This window comes from Lycium barbarum, chromosome 1 (genome assembly GCF_019175385.1).
Source record: "Lycium barbarum isolate Lr01 chromosome 1, ASM1917538v2, whole genome shotgun sequence".
Taxonomy (NCBI): Eukaryota; Viridiplantae; Streptophyta; class Magnoliopsida; order Solanales; family Solanaceae; genus Lycium; species Lycium barbarum.
The window spans coordinates 30,432,076-30,447,882 of NC_083337.1; the positions used below are offsets into that span (position 1 = coordinate 30,432,076).

The window sequence follows — 15,807 nt, forward strand, 5'->3', positions numbered from 1 at the left end:
TCAAGAAAATTATAGCTCCTAAAATAAAAGGATAATAACAGATTATAAGTTGGAAAATGATGGAAAAGTAAAAAAAAAAAAAAAAGAGAGAAGTACCATTAATTTATTAAGAACCAAAAACTATGAAATTAATAATACTATATAATAAAATTTAAGTAATAATAATTAAAAAATATATTATATTAACAACACAATTAAATACAATGGGTAACAACCATGGAAACATAGGAAAAGGAATGGCCAAAAGGTGAAAAAGACGTTGGTAACTGGTAAGGGCGTATTTGTTTAGAAGAGAAAAAAGTAGGCTAAGCTCTATGTACTTGTTATAGGATTAGGACCCATAAAAGGAAGAATAAAATAAATAAAAAAACTCAACAATTCAATAGTTGTCTGTTGCCTTTCATTTTTCCCCTTTGAGCCCCCATCTCTCCATCTCTAATCCTCTCCGATTATCTCTTTGGCTTTAAGGTATTATTCATTTCTCCATTTTTTATTCTTTTGTTGGAACTCTTAATTATTATGATTATGTTGTTTTCTGATCTAATGGTTTATCCTTTGAAAAAATTGTTCGGGTTTTGTTTGGGGAAGAAAAAAGAATTGAATCTCAAGTTTTAGTTCTGTGACATATCGGTCAAAGCTTTCGATTTCTTTTCTCCCATCTCGTATAGGGTTTTCCTTTGTATATTTTTTTTATTGATTTTATATTTGATCCTACTAGAAAATTAAGCATGTACAGGCCTTATTATATGTTCAAAAAGTGATCTTTAGGTAATCTGTTATATATGATTGTTTTTGGTGTTGGGTTTTCATGTTATATGGTGATGTTTTTAGGTGAAGAGTTTCTTTTTTGTTTGTTTAATGAAATGAAGGAGTAAATTCAGAGGCGAATTTAGGATTTCTGTAACATGGGTTCACCACTAACAAAAAGAAGGAAAAAATATATTAAGCGGGAATTGATCCCTAGTCCCCTAGGTAAATAATTCAACCTTCAACCAAAAGCACCATTTAGTCTTTTTGTAATATGTGTTCCAGTAGGTAGTATTATACTAATTTTAGAAAATATATACATAAAATACCAAGTTTTACGACGAGACCATGTGTTCACGTGCCCAAAAAATAGTGCTTAAAATCGCCCCTGAGTAAATTGGTTTAAAGTTTTGATTTTTTGCATACTGAACTCAAGTGGGATCCGGGTAATTTCATAGTTTGTAGAGGTGATTGTTGATGAATTTATTAAACAATTGTAGTTTGTATGTATGGTACAGTCTTTTGCTGAATTGTGGCATTGAATGTTAGAGCCCGTTTGGATTGGCTTATAAGTTTGCTTATAAGTTGCTTATAAGCTGTTTTCAGCTTTTTTGAGTGTTTGGCTGGCCAGCTTAAAGTCATTTTGTGCTTAAAATAAGCTCAAAAAAATAATTGGGCCCATTTGACTTAACTTATCTAAAGCAGCTTATAAGCTGTTTTCAGCTTATAAGCCAAAAAAAAAAGTTAGACTACCCCAACTTATTTTTTTTAGCTTATAAGCTGGAAATAGCTTATAGGCATAAGCCCATCCAAACAGGCTCTTAGTTTATTACTTCCTCCAACCCAATTTATGTGGCACAGTTGGAATTTCGAGAATCAACCAAGTTTTTGAATTTCTTTACATGCCTTTTAAATACGATAAGCTGTTAATTATTGTGATTTATAGTAATTTTTACGTAGTTTTCAAATATATAAATTTTATTTCAAAAAACTTAAAGCTAATATGTCCAAATTCACTGTCAAAGTTTAGAAGTTTGAATCTCGAAATTCCAACTGTGCCACATAAATTAGGACAGAGGGAGTAATTTTTTCCCTTGGCTTCTTTTGCTTTAGACTTTGTAAGGAAGTATCTGTATCCTTGGGCATAATTGTGAGTAGCTATTGGTGTGGTCTAGTTGGAGAAAATGTTTGAACCTTGGTGTATTTGGTTAGAGTTTCTTTCGGGTATCTTTGTATTGAATTGTGCTTTGATAACAACAACAACAACATACTCAGTATAATCCTACCAGGTGGGGTCTGGGGAGGGTAGAGTGTACGTAGACCTTACCTCTACTTTTTTATGGGTATAGAGGCTGTTTCCGAAGACCCCCGTGAATTGTGTTTTGATAACATTGTATTTCTTATAATGGAGATCTAGTTGTGTGAGTTGATATTTTGGTGTTATTAGAATTTGTAATGGATGTTGATCTCTCTATACTCACCATAATTCCCCTCCCAAGTCCCAGGTAACCATGCAATCTGAGTTAGGTAAGTTAATAGTTGGTCTAGCTAAGAGGTATTAAGCAATTTAATGACCTATAGTTGTGGCATAGTCTTGGATGGTCATTCAATCATACATCAATTATACAGGAATATCTGAGTTTTACCTGTGTTCTTTGCTTACAGCAAACAAGTCTCTGAAATACTTTCAATGGTTTTAGATTTGTCTAGAAATAAGTTAGTGTGTGGTTTGCAGGCTATGGCACAGGAGCGGGGTTTATCCTGTGCGCACCCGAGGGTAGCAGCTGCGGGTTCCCTTGCATTAAAAAAAAAAAAAGTTTTAGTATGAAGTTGAAACTCCTGGACATATTACCAGTTACATTTCTTTTGATAGCAACATTCTTATCCTGTGAGGACTAGCTAATGATATCCAATTCTACTGGAAATTGGAGAGAAAAGGATCGTGGAAGGCTAGCAGCTCGTCAACCATCTCTTGTGGTAGATGTTTTACAACTTGCTAGCATTTGTTTCATTGACCGTTAGTTAAACGGGTATCACGAAGAAGAAATTATATGATTGAGTTGACGGTATTACGAATGTGATGTATTCTCTTGACTGCTTAATGTTGAACACCTTCAACCTCTATTTGGAAAGATATATGCACCCCCTAGGCAGAAGTTATACTTGGTTATAAAAAGAACTCTTCAAGCAAAGCCGTTTCGAATATCTCCCTCTTACCCTTCTCATTTGTCACTCTTGCCTTTGTCCAATGTCCCAAAACTGTTACCTTTTGAGAAGTGTATAAGTTCCGGCATATTTTGTTAAATAAGGACATATTAAGGACCTTTAACATTTCTTAAATTGGGTATAAAATTGTTAGTGGTAAAAAATATGGGATGGAGGAGTCTATGATAATCTACTACTATAACAGTTGACAACAATTCAATTGTCTCCTATGTAAATCTATTTTCACTATATCCTCTAGTAATTAACTCTTTAGAATATCGAGGCGAGTCCAGATTAATGTTGCATTAATGCTAAAGCACTTTATTTTGGTGATTTACTTTTAGTTGGGGATTGGTTGGTTAAGTGTTCTTATGGTCAAGACCATATATCCAGCAATGATGCGAAAAGCTGGATATGTATTCTGGATTTCTGTATATTATAATTGCAGAGTCCCTTAGATATGGGATTTGGACATGCTTTACTGTTTTCATGATGTAAGAATGCAGATAATGAGCTTGTAATATGGTAAGTGGGCAGGTTTATTGCAGAAATGGAGTCTCCAAAAGAGACAGGTTGCCAGGCCAGAGAAGGCCCCATCCTTTGCGTCAACAACTGTGGGTTTTTTGGTAGTGCAGCCACGATGAATATGTGTTCGAAGTGCCACAAAGACATGATACTGAAGCAGGAACAAGCTAAACTTGCAGCTACATCCATCGAAAACATTGTAAATGGAAGCTCAAGCAATAATGATAAAGAGCCTGCTGTTGCTGCTACAATTGATGTGCAAACCGGCTCGGCTGAATTAAAGGTTGTCTCAATAGAAACTTCTGCAGACTTAGCCTCAGGGCAGAGCTCAGAGATGAAGCCAAAAGAGGGCCCAAGTCGGTGCAATACTTGCCGCAAGCGTGTGGGTTTAACAGGTTTCAACTGCAAGTGTGGATATCTTTTCTGTGCAGTTCATCGTTATTCGGAGAAACATGACTGCCCCTTTGATTATAAGAATGCTGGTCGAGATGCTATAGCTAAAGCAAATCCTGTGGTCATGGCAGAAAAGCTTAATAAGATCTAGGAGCCTTTGTTGAAGGTCAAATGAATTGAAGCATGATGCATTAGCTTTAAGCTCTGTCCATCTCCCCTATAAGTTTGCCACATGTCTTATAAGGTCTCCCTTAAATGCAGATGGTATAAGGCAACAAAAGCGGAGCATCTTTGCAAGTTCATTTCAGCCCTGTCAAGTGCTAGAATGATTCCTGTGTGTAAGTTTTTGTTTGTGCTGGCTTGGTGGACATCTTCATGCAATTTGTAATTTTTTTTCGTTCATCCTGTTTCTGTGTCTTATATAATGTGCAGAATGTTATCTCTTTTTAATTGAAAAAAAAGGTTTCCTTTTTCTTGATGGCTCTGTTCTGTGCCCTTTTGTGTCCCTATATTCTTGATCCATTTGCCTTGTGCTATATGATGCTTGATATTCGTGTTTGTATTTCATTTACCAAGTAATTTCTCTTTGGATAAAGTGTATTTTGCTTTTGGAGATAAGCATGCAGGCCCTGCCATTTCGTCCTCCTGGAACGGGGCGGGGCAGGGTAGGACGGGCTGAAATAGGGCCCTGCCATTTCGTCCTCCTGCCTAGGCCATCTCTTGCGAGGTTTTCAAACTAGTTTATAGTTGTGCTCGCAAGAGAAGAGAGAGGATAGCCAGACTTATATTGAGGCCGCAACAGCAAGAGCATATCTCTCCAAATAAAGCAGCCTTCAGCAGGAGCTACACTGCAATTCCTTAGCCAAATGATCATAAACATCACCAAATAGCTCAAATCTTTGCAAAATAGCTTTAAATTTTAACCACAACTTTAAAATGACATCCTCACGGACCCAATCATCAATTTGTCAAAAATTTCAACAAATCACAAAACCGATTTGTGAGTTTTCAAGCTCTTAAAACCCCAGTAATGAAGTTCTGAATTTTTCATTTTAGTTCACCTAACAATGTTTAAATTTTGATGATAAACATGAATATCACTCTCAATCAGTTTCTAAGCATTAAGAAATGAAATTCATAATCACAAATTAAAGGATTATTAGCGACATGTCACAATTAGAGGCTTTTTGCGTTGTGACGTGCAAGATAGACACAAAGTGACATGCCAAGGGCAAGGCCCATGCCCAAGGACGCTAGGCACACGCCCAACGACATAACCCAACGCATGGTGGCATAGGCCACCGCCCAGCGACATAGCCCTATTGAATAAGTACTGAAAGTTGGAGCATGGAAGTTTTACCATAGGGAAGTAAATAAGTGTGTGTATCTCACCTTAAGAGAAATAGGATAGTTAATTCAGGACTGCGGGGAAAATTAGTTTTTTTTTTTTTTTTTTTTTTTTAAGTTTGTTTGATTATAGGTCATCAACTGAAGCATACTCCACAGTCCCACTTAATTTTGTAGTTGACAGCTTAATCATGCCAGGACTGCAGAAATGAAAAGATAAGATTGAATGTAAGTTGGAATAGTTAGGCAAGTGGTTATCTTATGTCATTACTATAACCAGCATTTTTGTCTTGGAATACAGAAGTAATCATATAGTACGTTACTAAAGAAATGCTCAAGGTGTGCATTTGGTATTCGAAAATGTAAATATTTACATTTGCTGATAATAAACAGAAGTTCTTCTGTATACAAGGGGAAAAATGTATAGATTCCTAGTTCTAGGATTGGAGGGAAAAAACAATACAGTAGATAATAAGATGAAGGCACCGTGTGATTTTTTTTTTTGGGGGGTATTGAAACCTGCTAACAACATCTAGTCTTTTGGGAAAAAGTTGCTTATTTTGTTAATTTTGATATCCAGGGAATTGTCTTACAACTAAGTAAACAAAAATACAGGAAAATCGATTTTATGACCTGTTACAAATATGCTTTTAGTTATATGATCGTTTCTTTGTTTCCTTTACATCTTTCCTTTCACTTAATTAATAGTTTGGGGATTTTATTTCATGTCCTTTCATAAAATTTACCCTTCCTTAATTAATAGTTTGGGGATTTTATTTCATGTCCGTTCATAAAATTTACTCTTCCTTAATTAATAGTTTGGGGATTTTCTTTCACATGAAATATTTTCCTTTTCATTTGTGATTTTGTTACGGAATGCTCTTTTATAATTAATTTGTTATAAAATAAAAACTATAAAGTAAATACACGGAAGAAATATAGAGAGAGATAAGATTGTATTCAACTTTTTTAGCTGCAATCCAAATGTATAAAAGAGCCTTCTATTTATAGAAGGGAAGAAAACAGCTTGGTGGCCAAGCCAATTAGGGAAAGGCTCTACGTTCCCTTAGTGGCCAAGCCACGTGGTGGCCAAAAAGAGACTTAATGGCCAAGTAAAATTTGATAGACATCCATTAGAAATCATAATACTCCTTCTTGGATGTCCATTAATTAGATGATGTGCCTCGTCAAAACCTTATTAAGAAAAAAAACCCTGTGGGAAAAAAAAAACCTCAATGAAGGAAAAAGAGTACACATATCTAGTAATACGCTTTGAGAGCTGCCTCATTAAAAACCTTGCCAAGAAAACCCAATGGGACAAAACCTTGGCATAAGGAAAAAGAGTGCAACACGTATTTTATTCCCCTGATCAAGACCACGATTCAGATGTTGGAGTCTTCACATTCCAATCTTGAATATCATTTTCTCAAGAGTTGAAGTTGGCAAAGATTTGGTGAATAAATCTGCAGGATTGTCACTTGAACGGATTTGTTGTACATCAATATCACCATTCTTCTGAAGATCATGTGTGAAGAATAACTTTGGTGAAATGTGCTTCGTTCTATCTCCTTTTATGAAGCCCCCTTTTAGTTGAGCTATGCATGCAGCATTGTCTTCATATAATATCGTGGATATTTGGTATCACATTTCAAGCCACATCTTTCTCTGATGAAATGTATCACTGATCGTAACCACACACATTCTCTACTTGCCTCATGTATAGCTATTATCTCAGCATGATTTGATGAAGTAGCTACAATACACAGCTTTGTAGATCGCCACGATATGGCAGTACCTCCGCATGTAAACAGATAGCCCGTTTGAGATCGAGCTTTATGTGGATCAGATAAATAACCTGCATAACCAACTAGATCTGTACTACTATTGTTAGCATAAAACAGACCCATATTGCTAGTTCCTTTCAGATATCGCAATATATGCTTAATCCCGTTCCAATGCCTCCGTGTAGGAGAAGAGCTATATCTTGCTAGCAAATTAACAGAAAACGCTATGTCAGGTCTTGTAGCATTAACAAGATACATAAGTGCACCTATTGCACTAAGATATAGTACTTCAGGACCAAGTAGCTCTTCGTTTTCTTCCTGAGGTCGGAACGGATCTTTGCTTACTTCAAGTGAGTGAACAACCATAGGAGTACTTAAAGGATGCGCATTGTCCATGTAAAACCGTTTTAAAACTTTCTCAGTATAGGCAGATTGATGGACAAAGATCCCTTTTGCGAAATGTTCAATTTGCAGACCAAGACAGAGTTTTGTCTTTCCGAGATCTTTCATCTCAAATTCTTCCTTCAAATATTCAATCGCCTTTTGGAGCTCTTCTGGAGTTCTAATGAGATTTATGTCATCAACATAAACAGCAAGTATAGTGAACCCTGATTTTGTTTTCTTAATAAAAACACATGGACAAATGGCATCATTTATATATCCTTCATTTATCAAGTACTCACTTAGGCGATTATACCACATGCGCCCTGATTGTTTTAAACCATATAATGATCTTTGTAATCTGATTGAATACATTTCCCGAGACTTTAAACCAAATGCTTCAGGCATTTTATATCCTTCAGGAATTTTCATATAAATTTCATTATCAAGTAAGCCATAAAGATAAGTTGTAACCACATCCATCAGATGTATTTCAAGGGTTTCATATACAGCTAAACCGATGAGGTATCGAAATGTTATAGCATCCATAACTGGTGAATACGTTTCTTCATAGTCGACGCCGGGTCTTTGAGAGAATCCTTGTGCAACAAGGCGTGCTTTGTATCGCACAATTTCATTTCTCTCATTTATTTTCCGTACAAAGACCCATTTGTGGCCAACTGGTTTTACACCACTAGGCGTTTGGACTACAGGTCCAAAAACCTCACGTTTAGCAAGTGAATTCAATTTTGATTGAATTGCTTCTTGCCATTTTGGCCAATCATATCTTCGTCGACATTCTTCGACAGATTGAGGTTCCTGATCCTCACTGCCTTTCATAATATTTAATGCAACATTATATGAAAAAACACTATTCACCACAATTTTCGAACGATTCAAATTGACCTCATCACCAGTAAAACTTAATGATAGTTCTTTACTCACTGGAGTCTCGGGTTTGCTGATTTCTTCAGGAATATCAGGATTAATCAGATCTTGAATCTCTTCATGAGATCCTTTCATAGTGTCATTCTGATCATTGTTTGTATTTTTTTTTCTAGGATTTTTATCCTTGGAGCCCAATGGCCTACCACGCTTCAGGCGTGGATGAGATTCAGAGGCTATGACACTAGTAGATTGTCCCTTTGGAACATCAATTCGAATAGGCACATTCTCTGCAGGGATATGCGACTTAGTTATTCTTTTCAAATCAGTAAATCCGTCTGGCATTTGATTTGCTATTTTGTGCAAGTGGATGATCTTCTGGATCTCCTGCTCACATATAGGGGCATGTGGATCAAAATGAGATAGTGATGAAACTTTCCACGCAATTTCTCTTTTGGTTTCTTCTTTTCTCTCTCCCCCTAATTGTGGGAAATTTGTTTCATCAAATCGACAATCTGCAAATCGTGCAGTGAATAAATCTCCCGTTAATGGTTCAAGGTAGCGAATAATAGAGGGTGATTCAAACCCAACATATATTCCTAACCTTCTTTGGGGGCCCTTCTTAGTGCGTTGTGGTGGTGCTACTGGCACATACACAGCACAACCAAAGATTCAGAGATGAGCAATATTTGGTTTATGACCAAATACTAATTGTGACGGGGAGTATTTATTATAATGAGTCGGTCTGAGGCGAATAAGGGATGCTGCATGTAAGATAGCATGACCCCAAACGGTAGTAGGCAACCGTGTTTTCATAAGTAATGGTCTTGCTATCAATTGCAAACGCTTAATAAATGACTCAGCAAGGCCATTTTGGGTGTGAACATGAGCTACAGGATGTTCAACCTTTATCCCAACTGATAAACAATAATCATCAAAAGCTTGGGATGTAAATTCTCCAGCATTATCAAGACGTATAGCCTTAATAGGATAATCTGGGAACTGTGCCCTTAAGCGTATTCTTTGTGCTAATAATTTCGCAAATGCCAGGTTGCGAGACGATATGAGGCATACATGAGACCACCTCGAAGACGCATCTATTAGAACCATAAAATATCTGAATGACCCATAAGATGGGTGAATAGGTCCACATATATCCCCATGTATACGCTCTAGAAAAGCAGGGGATTCAACGTCAACTTTCATTGGTGATGGCCTGGTTATCAATTTGCCCTGATGACAAGCGACACATGAAAATTCACTACTTTCAAGAATCTTCAGGTTCTTAAGCCGATGTCCATTTGAATTTTCAATAATTCTTCTCATCATTATTGATCCAGGATGACCCATTCGGTCATGCCAAAGCACAAAAGTTCCTGAATCGTTAAACTTCTAGTTTACGATTGAGTGCGCTTCAATTGTACTAATTTCTGCATAGTATAGGCCAGAAGACAAAGTTGGTAATTTCTCCAAAACATATTTCTGGCCGGAGACATTCTTTGTAATAATAAGATATTCATCATTTGTTTCATTTATTGTCTATGTGATACCCATTACGGCGGATATCTTTGAAACTCAACAAGTTTCTTGGGGATCTAGAAGAGAATAATGCATTTTCTATAACAAGTTTCGTCCCCTTAGGTAGAAATATAGTAGCTCTTCCGGAGCCTTCAATTAATTTCGAATTTCCAGAAATTGTACTAACATTTCCCCTTTTCTTAAGCAAGTGAGAAAAATATTTCTCATCTTTGAATATGGCATGCGTTGTCCCACTATCAATCACACAAATATCTTCATGATTGGTCATTGATCCAAATAATATTTGAGGATTTTCCATATATTCTTCAAAACGAAAGAATAGACAAAGTAAACATCGAAGTAGATATTATGATTAGACAAAGCATTACATACGCTTTTTTACATATATTACTATTAAACAAAGCATTACACACACTCCATTTACATAACTATGGAAACATAACCACATTAGCTAATACAAACGACATGTATGAAATATCTAAGTTATTACAGATCCATCATCGATCAGATGATCTATTTTCCCTTCAGGATGTTCAAAGAAATCTGCCACATCTAGATGCATGAGTTCAACATTATCTTCAGAAATGAAATTTTCTTCGTCATTCTTTTCGGCCTTTTTGAGGGAGGCCTGATACAGCTCAACTAGGTGCTTTGGCGTACGACAGGTACGTGACCAGTGCTCCTTTCCTCCACATCGGAAGCATTTATTTTCTGAATTTTTGTTTGCACAGCTTCATGTTTTTCATCCTTCCTTTTACACTGCTGGTGGTGAAGGGTATTATTTGGTGCAAGACGAGAATTATGATTAAAATTCCTTCCTGGACCACGACCATGACCACGACTGGGGCCACGACCTCTTCCACGCCTAGAATAGAGAAAATTTGCCTCATTCACTTCAGGGAATGGGGCAGTACCAGTGGGTCGGCTTTCATGATTTTTCATTAATAATTCGTTATGTTGTTCAGCAACTAAAAGATGTGCAATGAGTTCACAATATTTCTTGAACCTCATTTCTCGGTACTGCTGTTGCAGGAGCATACTCGAGGCAGAAAAAGTGGAGAATGTTTTCTCCAGCATATCATGCTCAGTAACATTTTGACCACATAATTTTAACTGAGAAATAATTTTAAACAGTGCATAATTATATGCCTTAATAGATTTAAAATCTTGTAGCCTTAAATGGAGCCAATCATAATTTGCTTGTGGTAGTATGACCATCTTTAGGTGATCATATCTATCTCTCAGATCATTCCACAGCGTAAGAGGATCTTTAACCGTGAGATATTCCATTTTCAAATTCTCATCAAGATAATGGCGGGGGAATATTATTGCCTTGGTACGGTTTTGGTTTGATGCCTCATTTTTATCTTTGATGGTGTCTGCCAGACCCATCGCATTAAGGTGAATCTCGGCATCAAGAATTCAAGACATATAGCTATTGCCGGATATATCTAAGACTACAAATTCACGTTTAGTAAGATTTGCCATTAGTAAAGGGAAAAAGAAAGTCAATACCTTCGAGGCTTTTAAAGTATTTGCTCGAGATAACAGAGTCTCGTGCTGATAACGTGTTATAAAATAAAAACTATAAAGTAAATACACGGAAGAAATATAGAGAGAGATAAGATTGTATTCAACTTTTTTAGCTGCAATCCAAATGTATAAAAGAGCCTTCTATTTATAGAAGGGAAGAAAACAGCTTGGTGGCCAAGCCAATTAGGGAAAGGCTCTACGTTCCCTTAGTGGCCAAGCCACGTGGTGGCCAAAAAGAGACTTCATGGCGAAGTAAAATTTGATGGACATCCATTAGAAATCATAATATAGTTATAATTTAACTTGAAGGATAGTCACTCGAGGGTGATGATGAGTTAATTTTGACATGGCAAACAAAATTAATGTTATGTCCCTACTTCTTCACGTACCCAATTCACTTTTGCTTTCTTCGCTACAATCAGTACAATTTGATTGTGGACACTACTAATACATTATCCCCACCACCTCATGTCTGGTTTCTTCAACAAAGACAAAAAGTTCATTATCACGATTTCATTTTTTGGGACTTGGGGGAACTGTTTTCTAGGTAATACAACGGAGTATAAAATAATTGCTACAAAGCTTTTCTTATTACTTACACGTTAATACAAATATACAATATACTCCATCCGATCATATGTCTATTCGTGGCGGAGCCAATACTTTCGGTAACAGGGTTCAAATTTATAAAGAAGTAAATATACGAAGAAGTCAAGAGAGTTCAACATTTATTATATGTACATAAAATATAACTTTAACCTTGTATATACAGTGTAATTTTTTATCAAAAGAAATTCGATCCCGGTTGCCCCTACCTAGCTCTGCTCCTGTGTCTGTCTGTCTTTTAAGGTATTTGTAGACCCATTAAGAAACACAAATAATAACTGTATTTTTCTAGAATACTATTTATGCCTTAAACGTTTTAGTTTTCACTTAATTAACACTTGACTAATTGAAATAGTAAATTTAAAATACGTCTAAATAAAAGTAATAGATGACTCCTTTTTATTTAGAAACGTGATATATTATTAACCTAAATTCACTTGGTCAAAATCTATTACTATTTCGATTTTTGGACTAGAGGAGCAATAAAGTACTTTTTGAATATATACAGACAATTAAGCTATGCATTGTAGCCAATTGAGGTGCTTCAACAAACCTTTGTAGCCAATTGAGGTGCTTCAACAAACCTTTTCGGGCTACTTTTAAGCAATGTCAAAAGAACAGATGATTTCAAGGTTGAACACAAAGTTCAAGCACTTTGACATTTTTGACTTTTGATTGAAAATTATAGATGAAAAATTCACTAAATAGATTCTCCAAATTGTTGTAAGATTCTCAACTCCGATGACATTCCATGGGCTGGTCAAACCTTTTTTAGGGGCAATCAAATTTTAAACAAACAGTGGCCAATGCAAATCTTATGATCTTTAAGATTTGCATTGGCCACTGTTTGTTTAAAATTTGATTGCCCCTAAAAAAGGTTTGACCAGTCCATGGAATGTCATCGGAGTTGAGAATCTTACAACAATTTGGAGAATCTAAACCTCTTTGTAATTTTTCGTTTGAAAATGTGTGTGAATAAGGAATGGTCCAACTAATTAACATACATCGTGTTTCTCACAAAAAATAAGGTTTTTGCATCATTCTTTCAAAAGAAATCGTAAGTGTCCAGTCCAGTGTGTGATTTGCTCCGCCATTTGAGTTTGTCGGAGTTCTGTAATGTGCATTATCATTATTACATAAATGTTTTTCCGTTCTATCCTAAGAGGAAGTAACCCAAATATTTTGATAACAGGGAGGGGTTAAATTGTTAGATAGTTTGTAATAGAAGAGGTCTTAAATTGAATAGATACATTTATTCATGATTATTCTGAAAAGTTATCTCTCAAATCTATAAATATAAGGACAATCTTGAAGTAGCATATAGAAAATCTGCAGGTATAAACAGGGGCTTTGTTGTATCCTAAAGGAAATTGCTTATATTTTCGCCAATTTGTATACGAGCAATATCTCTTTAAGAAAAGTCAACTTATCCATGCCTCAAAGCCATTTTTTCTTTGATTATGTTTACCTATTTTCTAACGTAAATCCCTCAAGGACATACAAACAATTAATGCGGGCTCGAAATAGTTTTCTGCTTCTTCTAATTTTTTTTTAAAATGTGTGAACAATGTAAATAGTTGTATATCTATATACAGAGGACTGTATATCAGCTTGGTTAGTTAAAGTTAGTTACTGTCAGAGTAGTTATTGAATTTCTAGTTGTCAAGGAGTTAGTTGGTATTATTCTTGATCTGTTAATTGTTGAGTAGCAGATGATTAGCTAGAGTTACCATGCTATATATACACATAGCATCACACATTGTATTGATTAACACTTTCTAATAAATGAATACATCCTCTCTTCTTCTCTCAATTTCTCTACTGCCTCTCATCTCACATTCTTCTTCTTCGTATAGTTTCTTCCATGTACAGTCACAGACATTGAATTATTTCATGGTATTAGAGCATAAACTCGTGAATTAGGAGTCATTCAATTCGATCTTGGTTTACAAGATTCACTCATTTCCACTAAAAGTGTATTCTATATAATTCTGATTTTTCAATTCGATTTCTTGGAGTGATCTTCTGTCAAATCTACTCTCATTTCTTTGTGTAACTTGTTACAATGACGAACAACTCAAACCACATTGAAAGAACTACCGAAAATCTTGTTAATGTGGAAGTACACAACAACCAGAAGTTACGAATGGACAATCTAGACAGTCTTCTGGCAATGCAGAACCAGTCGAACACAATCACCCTCTATTCTTACACTCGAATGATGTAAGTGGCATTTCCTTGATTTCTCTACAATTAACTGGTACTGAAAACTATTCCTTATGGAATAGATCAATGAGACTTGCTTTGTTAGGTCGAAATAAATTTGGTTTGGTAGATGGAACCTGTAAAAAGGAAAAATATGTTGCAGAATTATGGGAACAATGGGAGAGGTAAATATTGTTGTGTTGTCTTGGATTATGAATGCAGTGTCTAGTAGTCTACTTAGTGGAGTTGTGTATGCTTCAAATGCATGGGCTGTGTGGGAAGAACTAAAAGAAAGGTTTGATGAAGTAAGTGGTGCAGGAACCTTTAGTTTGCATCAAGAAATTGCTACTTTAACTCAAGGAACAAATACAGTTTTTATGTACTTCACAAGACTAAAGAATTTATGGACTGAATTTGAAGCTTTATTCCCTTCACCTGGTTGTAACTGTGAAAGATCTAGGGATTTTGTAGCATATATTCAAAGGCAAAAATTGTATCAATTTCTTATGGGGTTGAATGGATCATACATGCAAGCTAGGAGTCAAATTCTACTGATGCCACCACTGCTTTCAGTAAATCAGGCATATGCCATGATAGTAAATGATGAAGGGAAAAATGCAAGTGCATCCACTTCTACTGGATTACTTGGTGCAGCACCCATGAACAACTATGATCCCACAACCCTCTACTCTAGAACTGTTGGTAAGAAATATAAGAAAGATTACAATCTGCAATGTGAAGTGTGCAAGTTGAAAGGACACACCAAGGGAACATGCAATAAAGTAGTAGGATATCCTCCAAGTTTCAAGAAAAGAAAAAAAAGACCGGGAGGTGGAAATTATGGACAAACATACCAAGGGTCTGGTTATCATCATGGTTCATCTTCTGGATATAATCACAATCATTAAGGTTCAACAACATATGTGGTGCAGGCTGAAAATTTTCAGGCTCAGACTCAAAATCAGTCAAGTGTCAATCATGAACAAGGAGAACAAATCATGACTAATGTGACAGGGTTATATCAAAGACAGGAACAAAAAGCTATGAATAAAATGAATGCTCTGGGTCAAATGTCCAACATGAATCAGCCTGGAGCTTGTGTCTTCACAAAAAACCAGTATGAGCAAATTCTTCAAATGTTGAACAACAATGGATATCCTCAAGTAAGTGCAAATATAGTCAAAACTGGTACTGGTGTTGAAGACATAACATGTAAAGGTACATGTATAAGTAGTGCATGTTTAGTATCAGAAATAGCCAAATGGATTATAGACACTGGTTGTCACGACCCAACCCGCCATGACCGGCACCCACACTAATTCCTAGTGGGCGAACCAATTCATAAGCCATCTACTCATTCAAGTCCATTTTTATATTAACCAATTCAATCAGTTATTAACCATTCATGCACAAGATAAATCAAAAGTAAGTCATGCAATAGAATAATGAAATAATTGTGGAAGTCCTAACTATTACAACCCCAAAATTCGAAAGTCACCGTACAAGGACTCTAATCCAAAATATGTCTAAGGAATGTAAGCTGTCTAAATAAATGACCAACAATGTCTGGAAAAGAAATAGACATTGTAAAAGAAGATCTTAGGGCGGCCTGACATGGATAGAAGCTCACCCTAAATCTCTCAGCAAACGGAATTCC

At 35.9% G+C, this 15,807-nt stretch overlaps 1 protein-coding gene across 4 annotated transcripts; it reads left to right on the forward strand.

Moving 5' to 3' along the window:
• The first annotated feature begins 310 nt into the window (after positions 1 to 310).
• On the forward strand, positions 311 to 4,348 carry LOC132633972 (zinc finger A20 and AN1 domain-containing stress-associated protein 8-like). Of its 4 annotated transcripts, none has more exons than XM_060350331.1 (3): positions 311 to 468; positions 3,490 to 4,036; positions 4,132 to 4,348. In XM_060350331.1, exon 2 carries the CDS (start codon positions 3,503 to 3,505, stop codon positions 4,019 to 4,021), a length of 519 nt encoding a protein of 172 aa, XP_060206314.1. In that variant the 5' UTR covers positions 311 to 468; positions 3,490 to 3,502; the 3' UTR covers positions 4,022 to 4,036; positions 4,132 to 4,348. The 4 variants fall into 4 exon arrangements, with proteins under 4 accessions (XP_060206314.1, XP_060206301.1, XP_060206310.1 ...); XM_060350327.1 differs by adding an exon at positions 2,483 to 2,724 and having other exon boundaries at positions 312 to 468; positions 3,483 to 4,348; XM_060350322.1 differs by adding an exon at positions 2,483 to 2,724 and having other exon boundaries at positions 312 to 468; positions 3,490 to 4,348.
• The last annotated feature ends 11,459 nt before the right edge of the window (positions 4,349 to 15,807 follow it).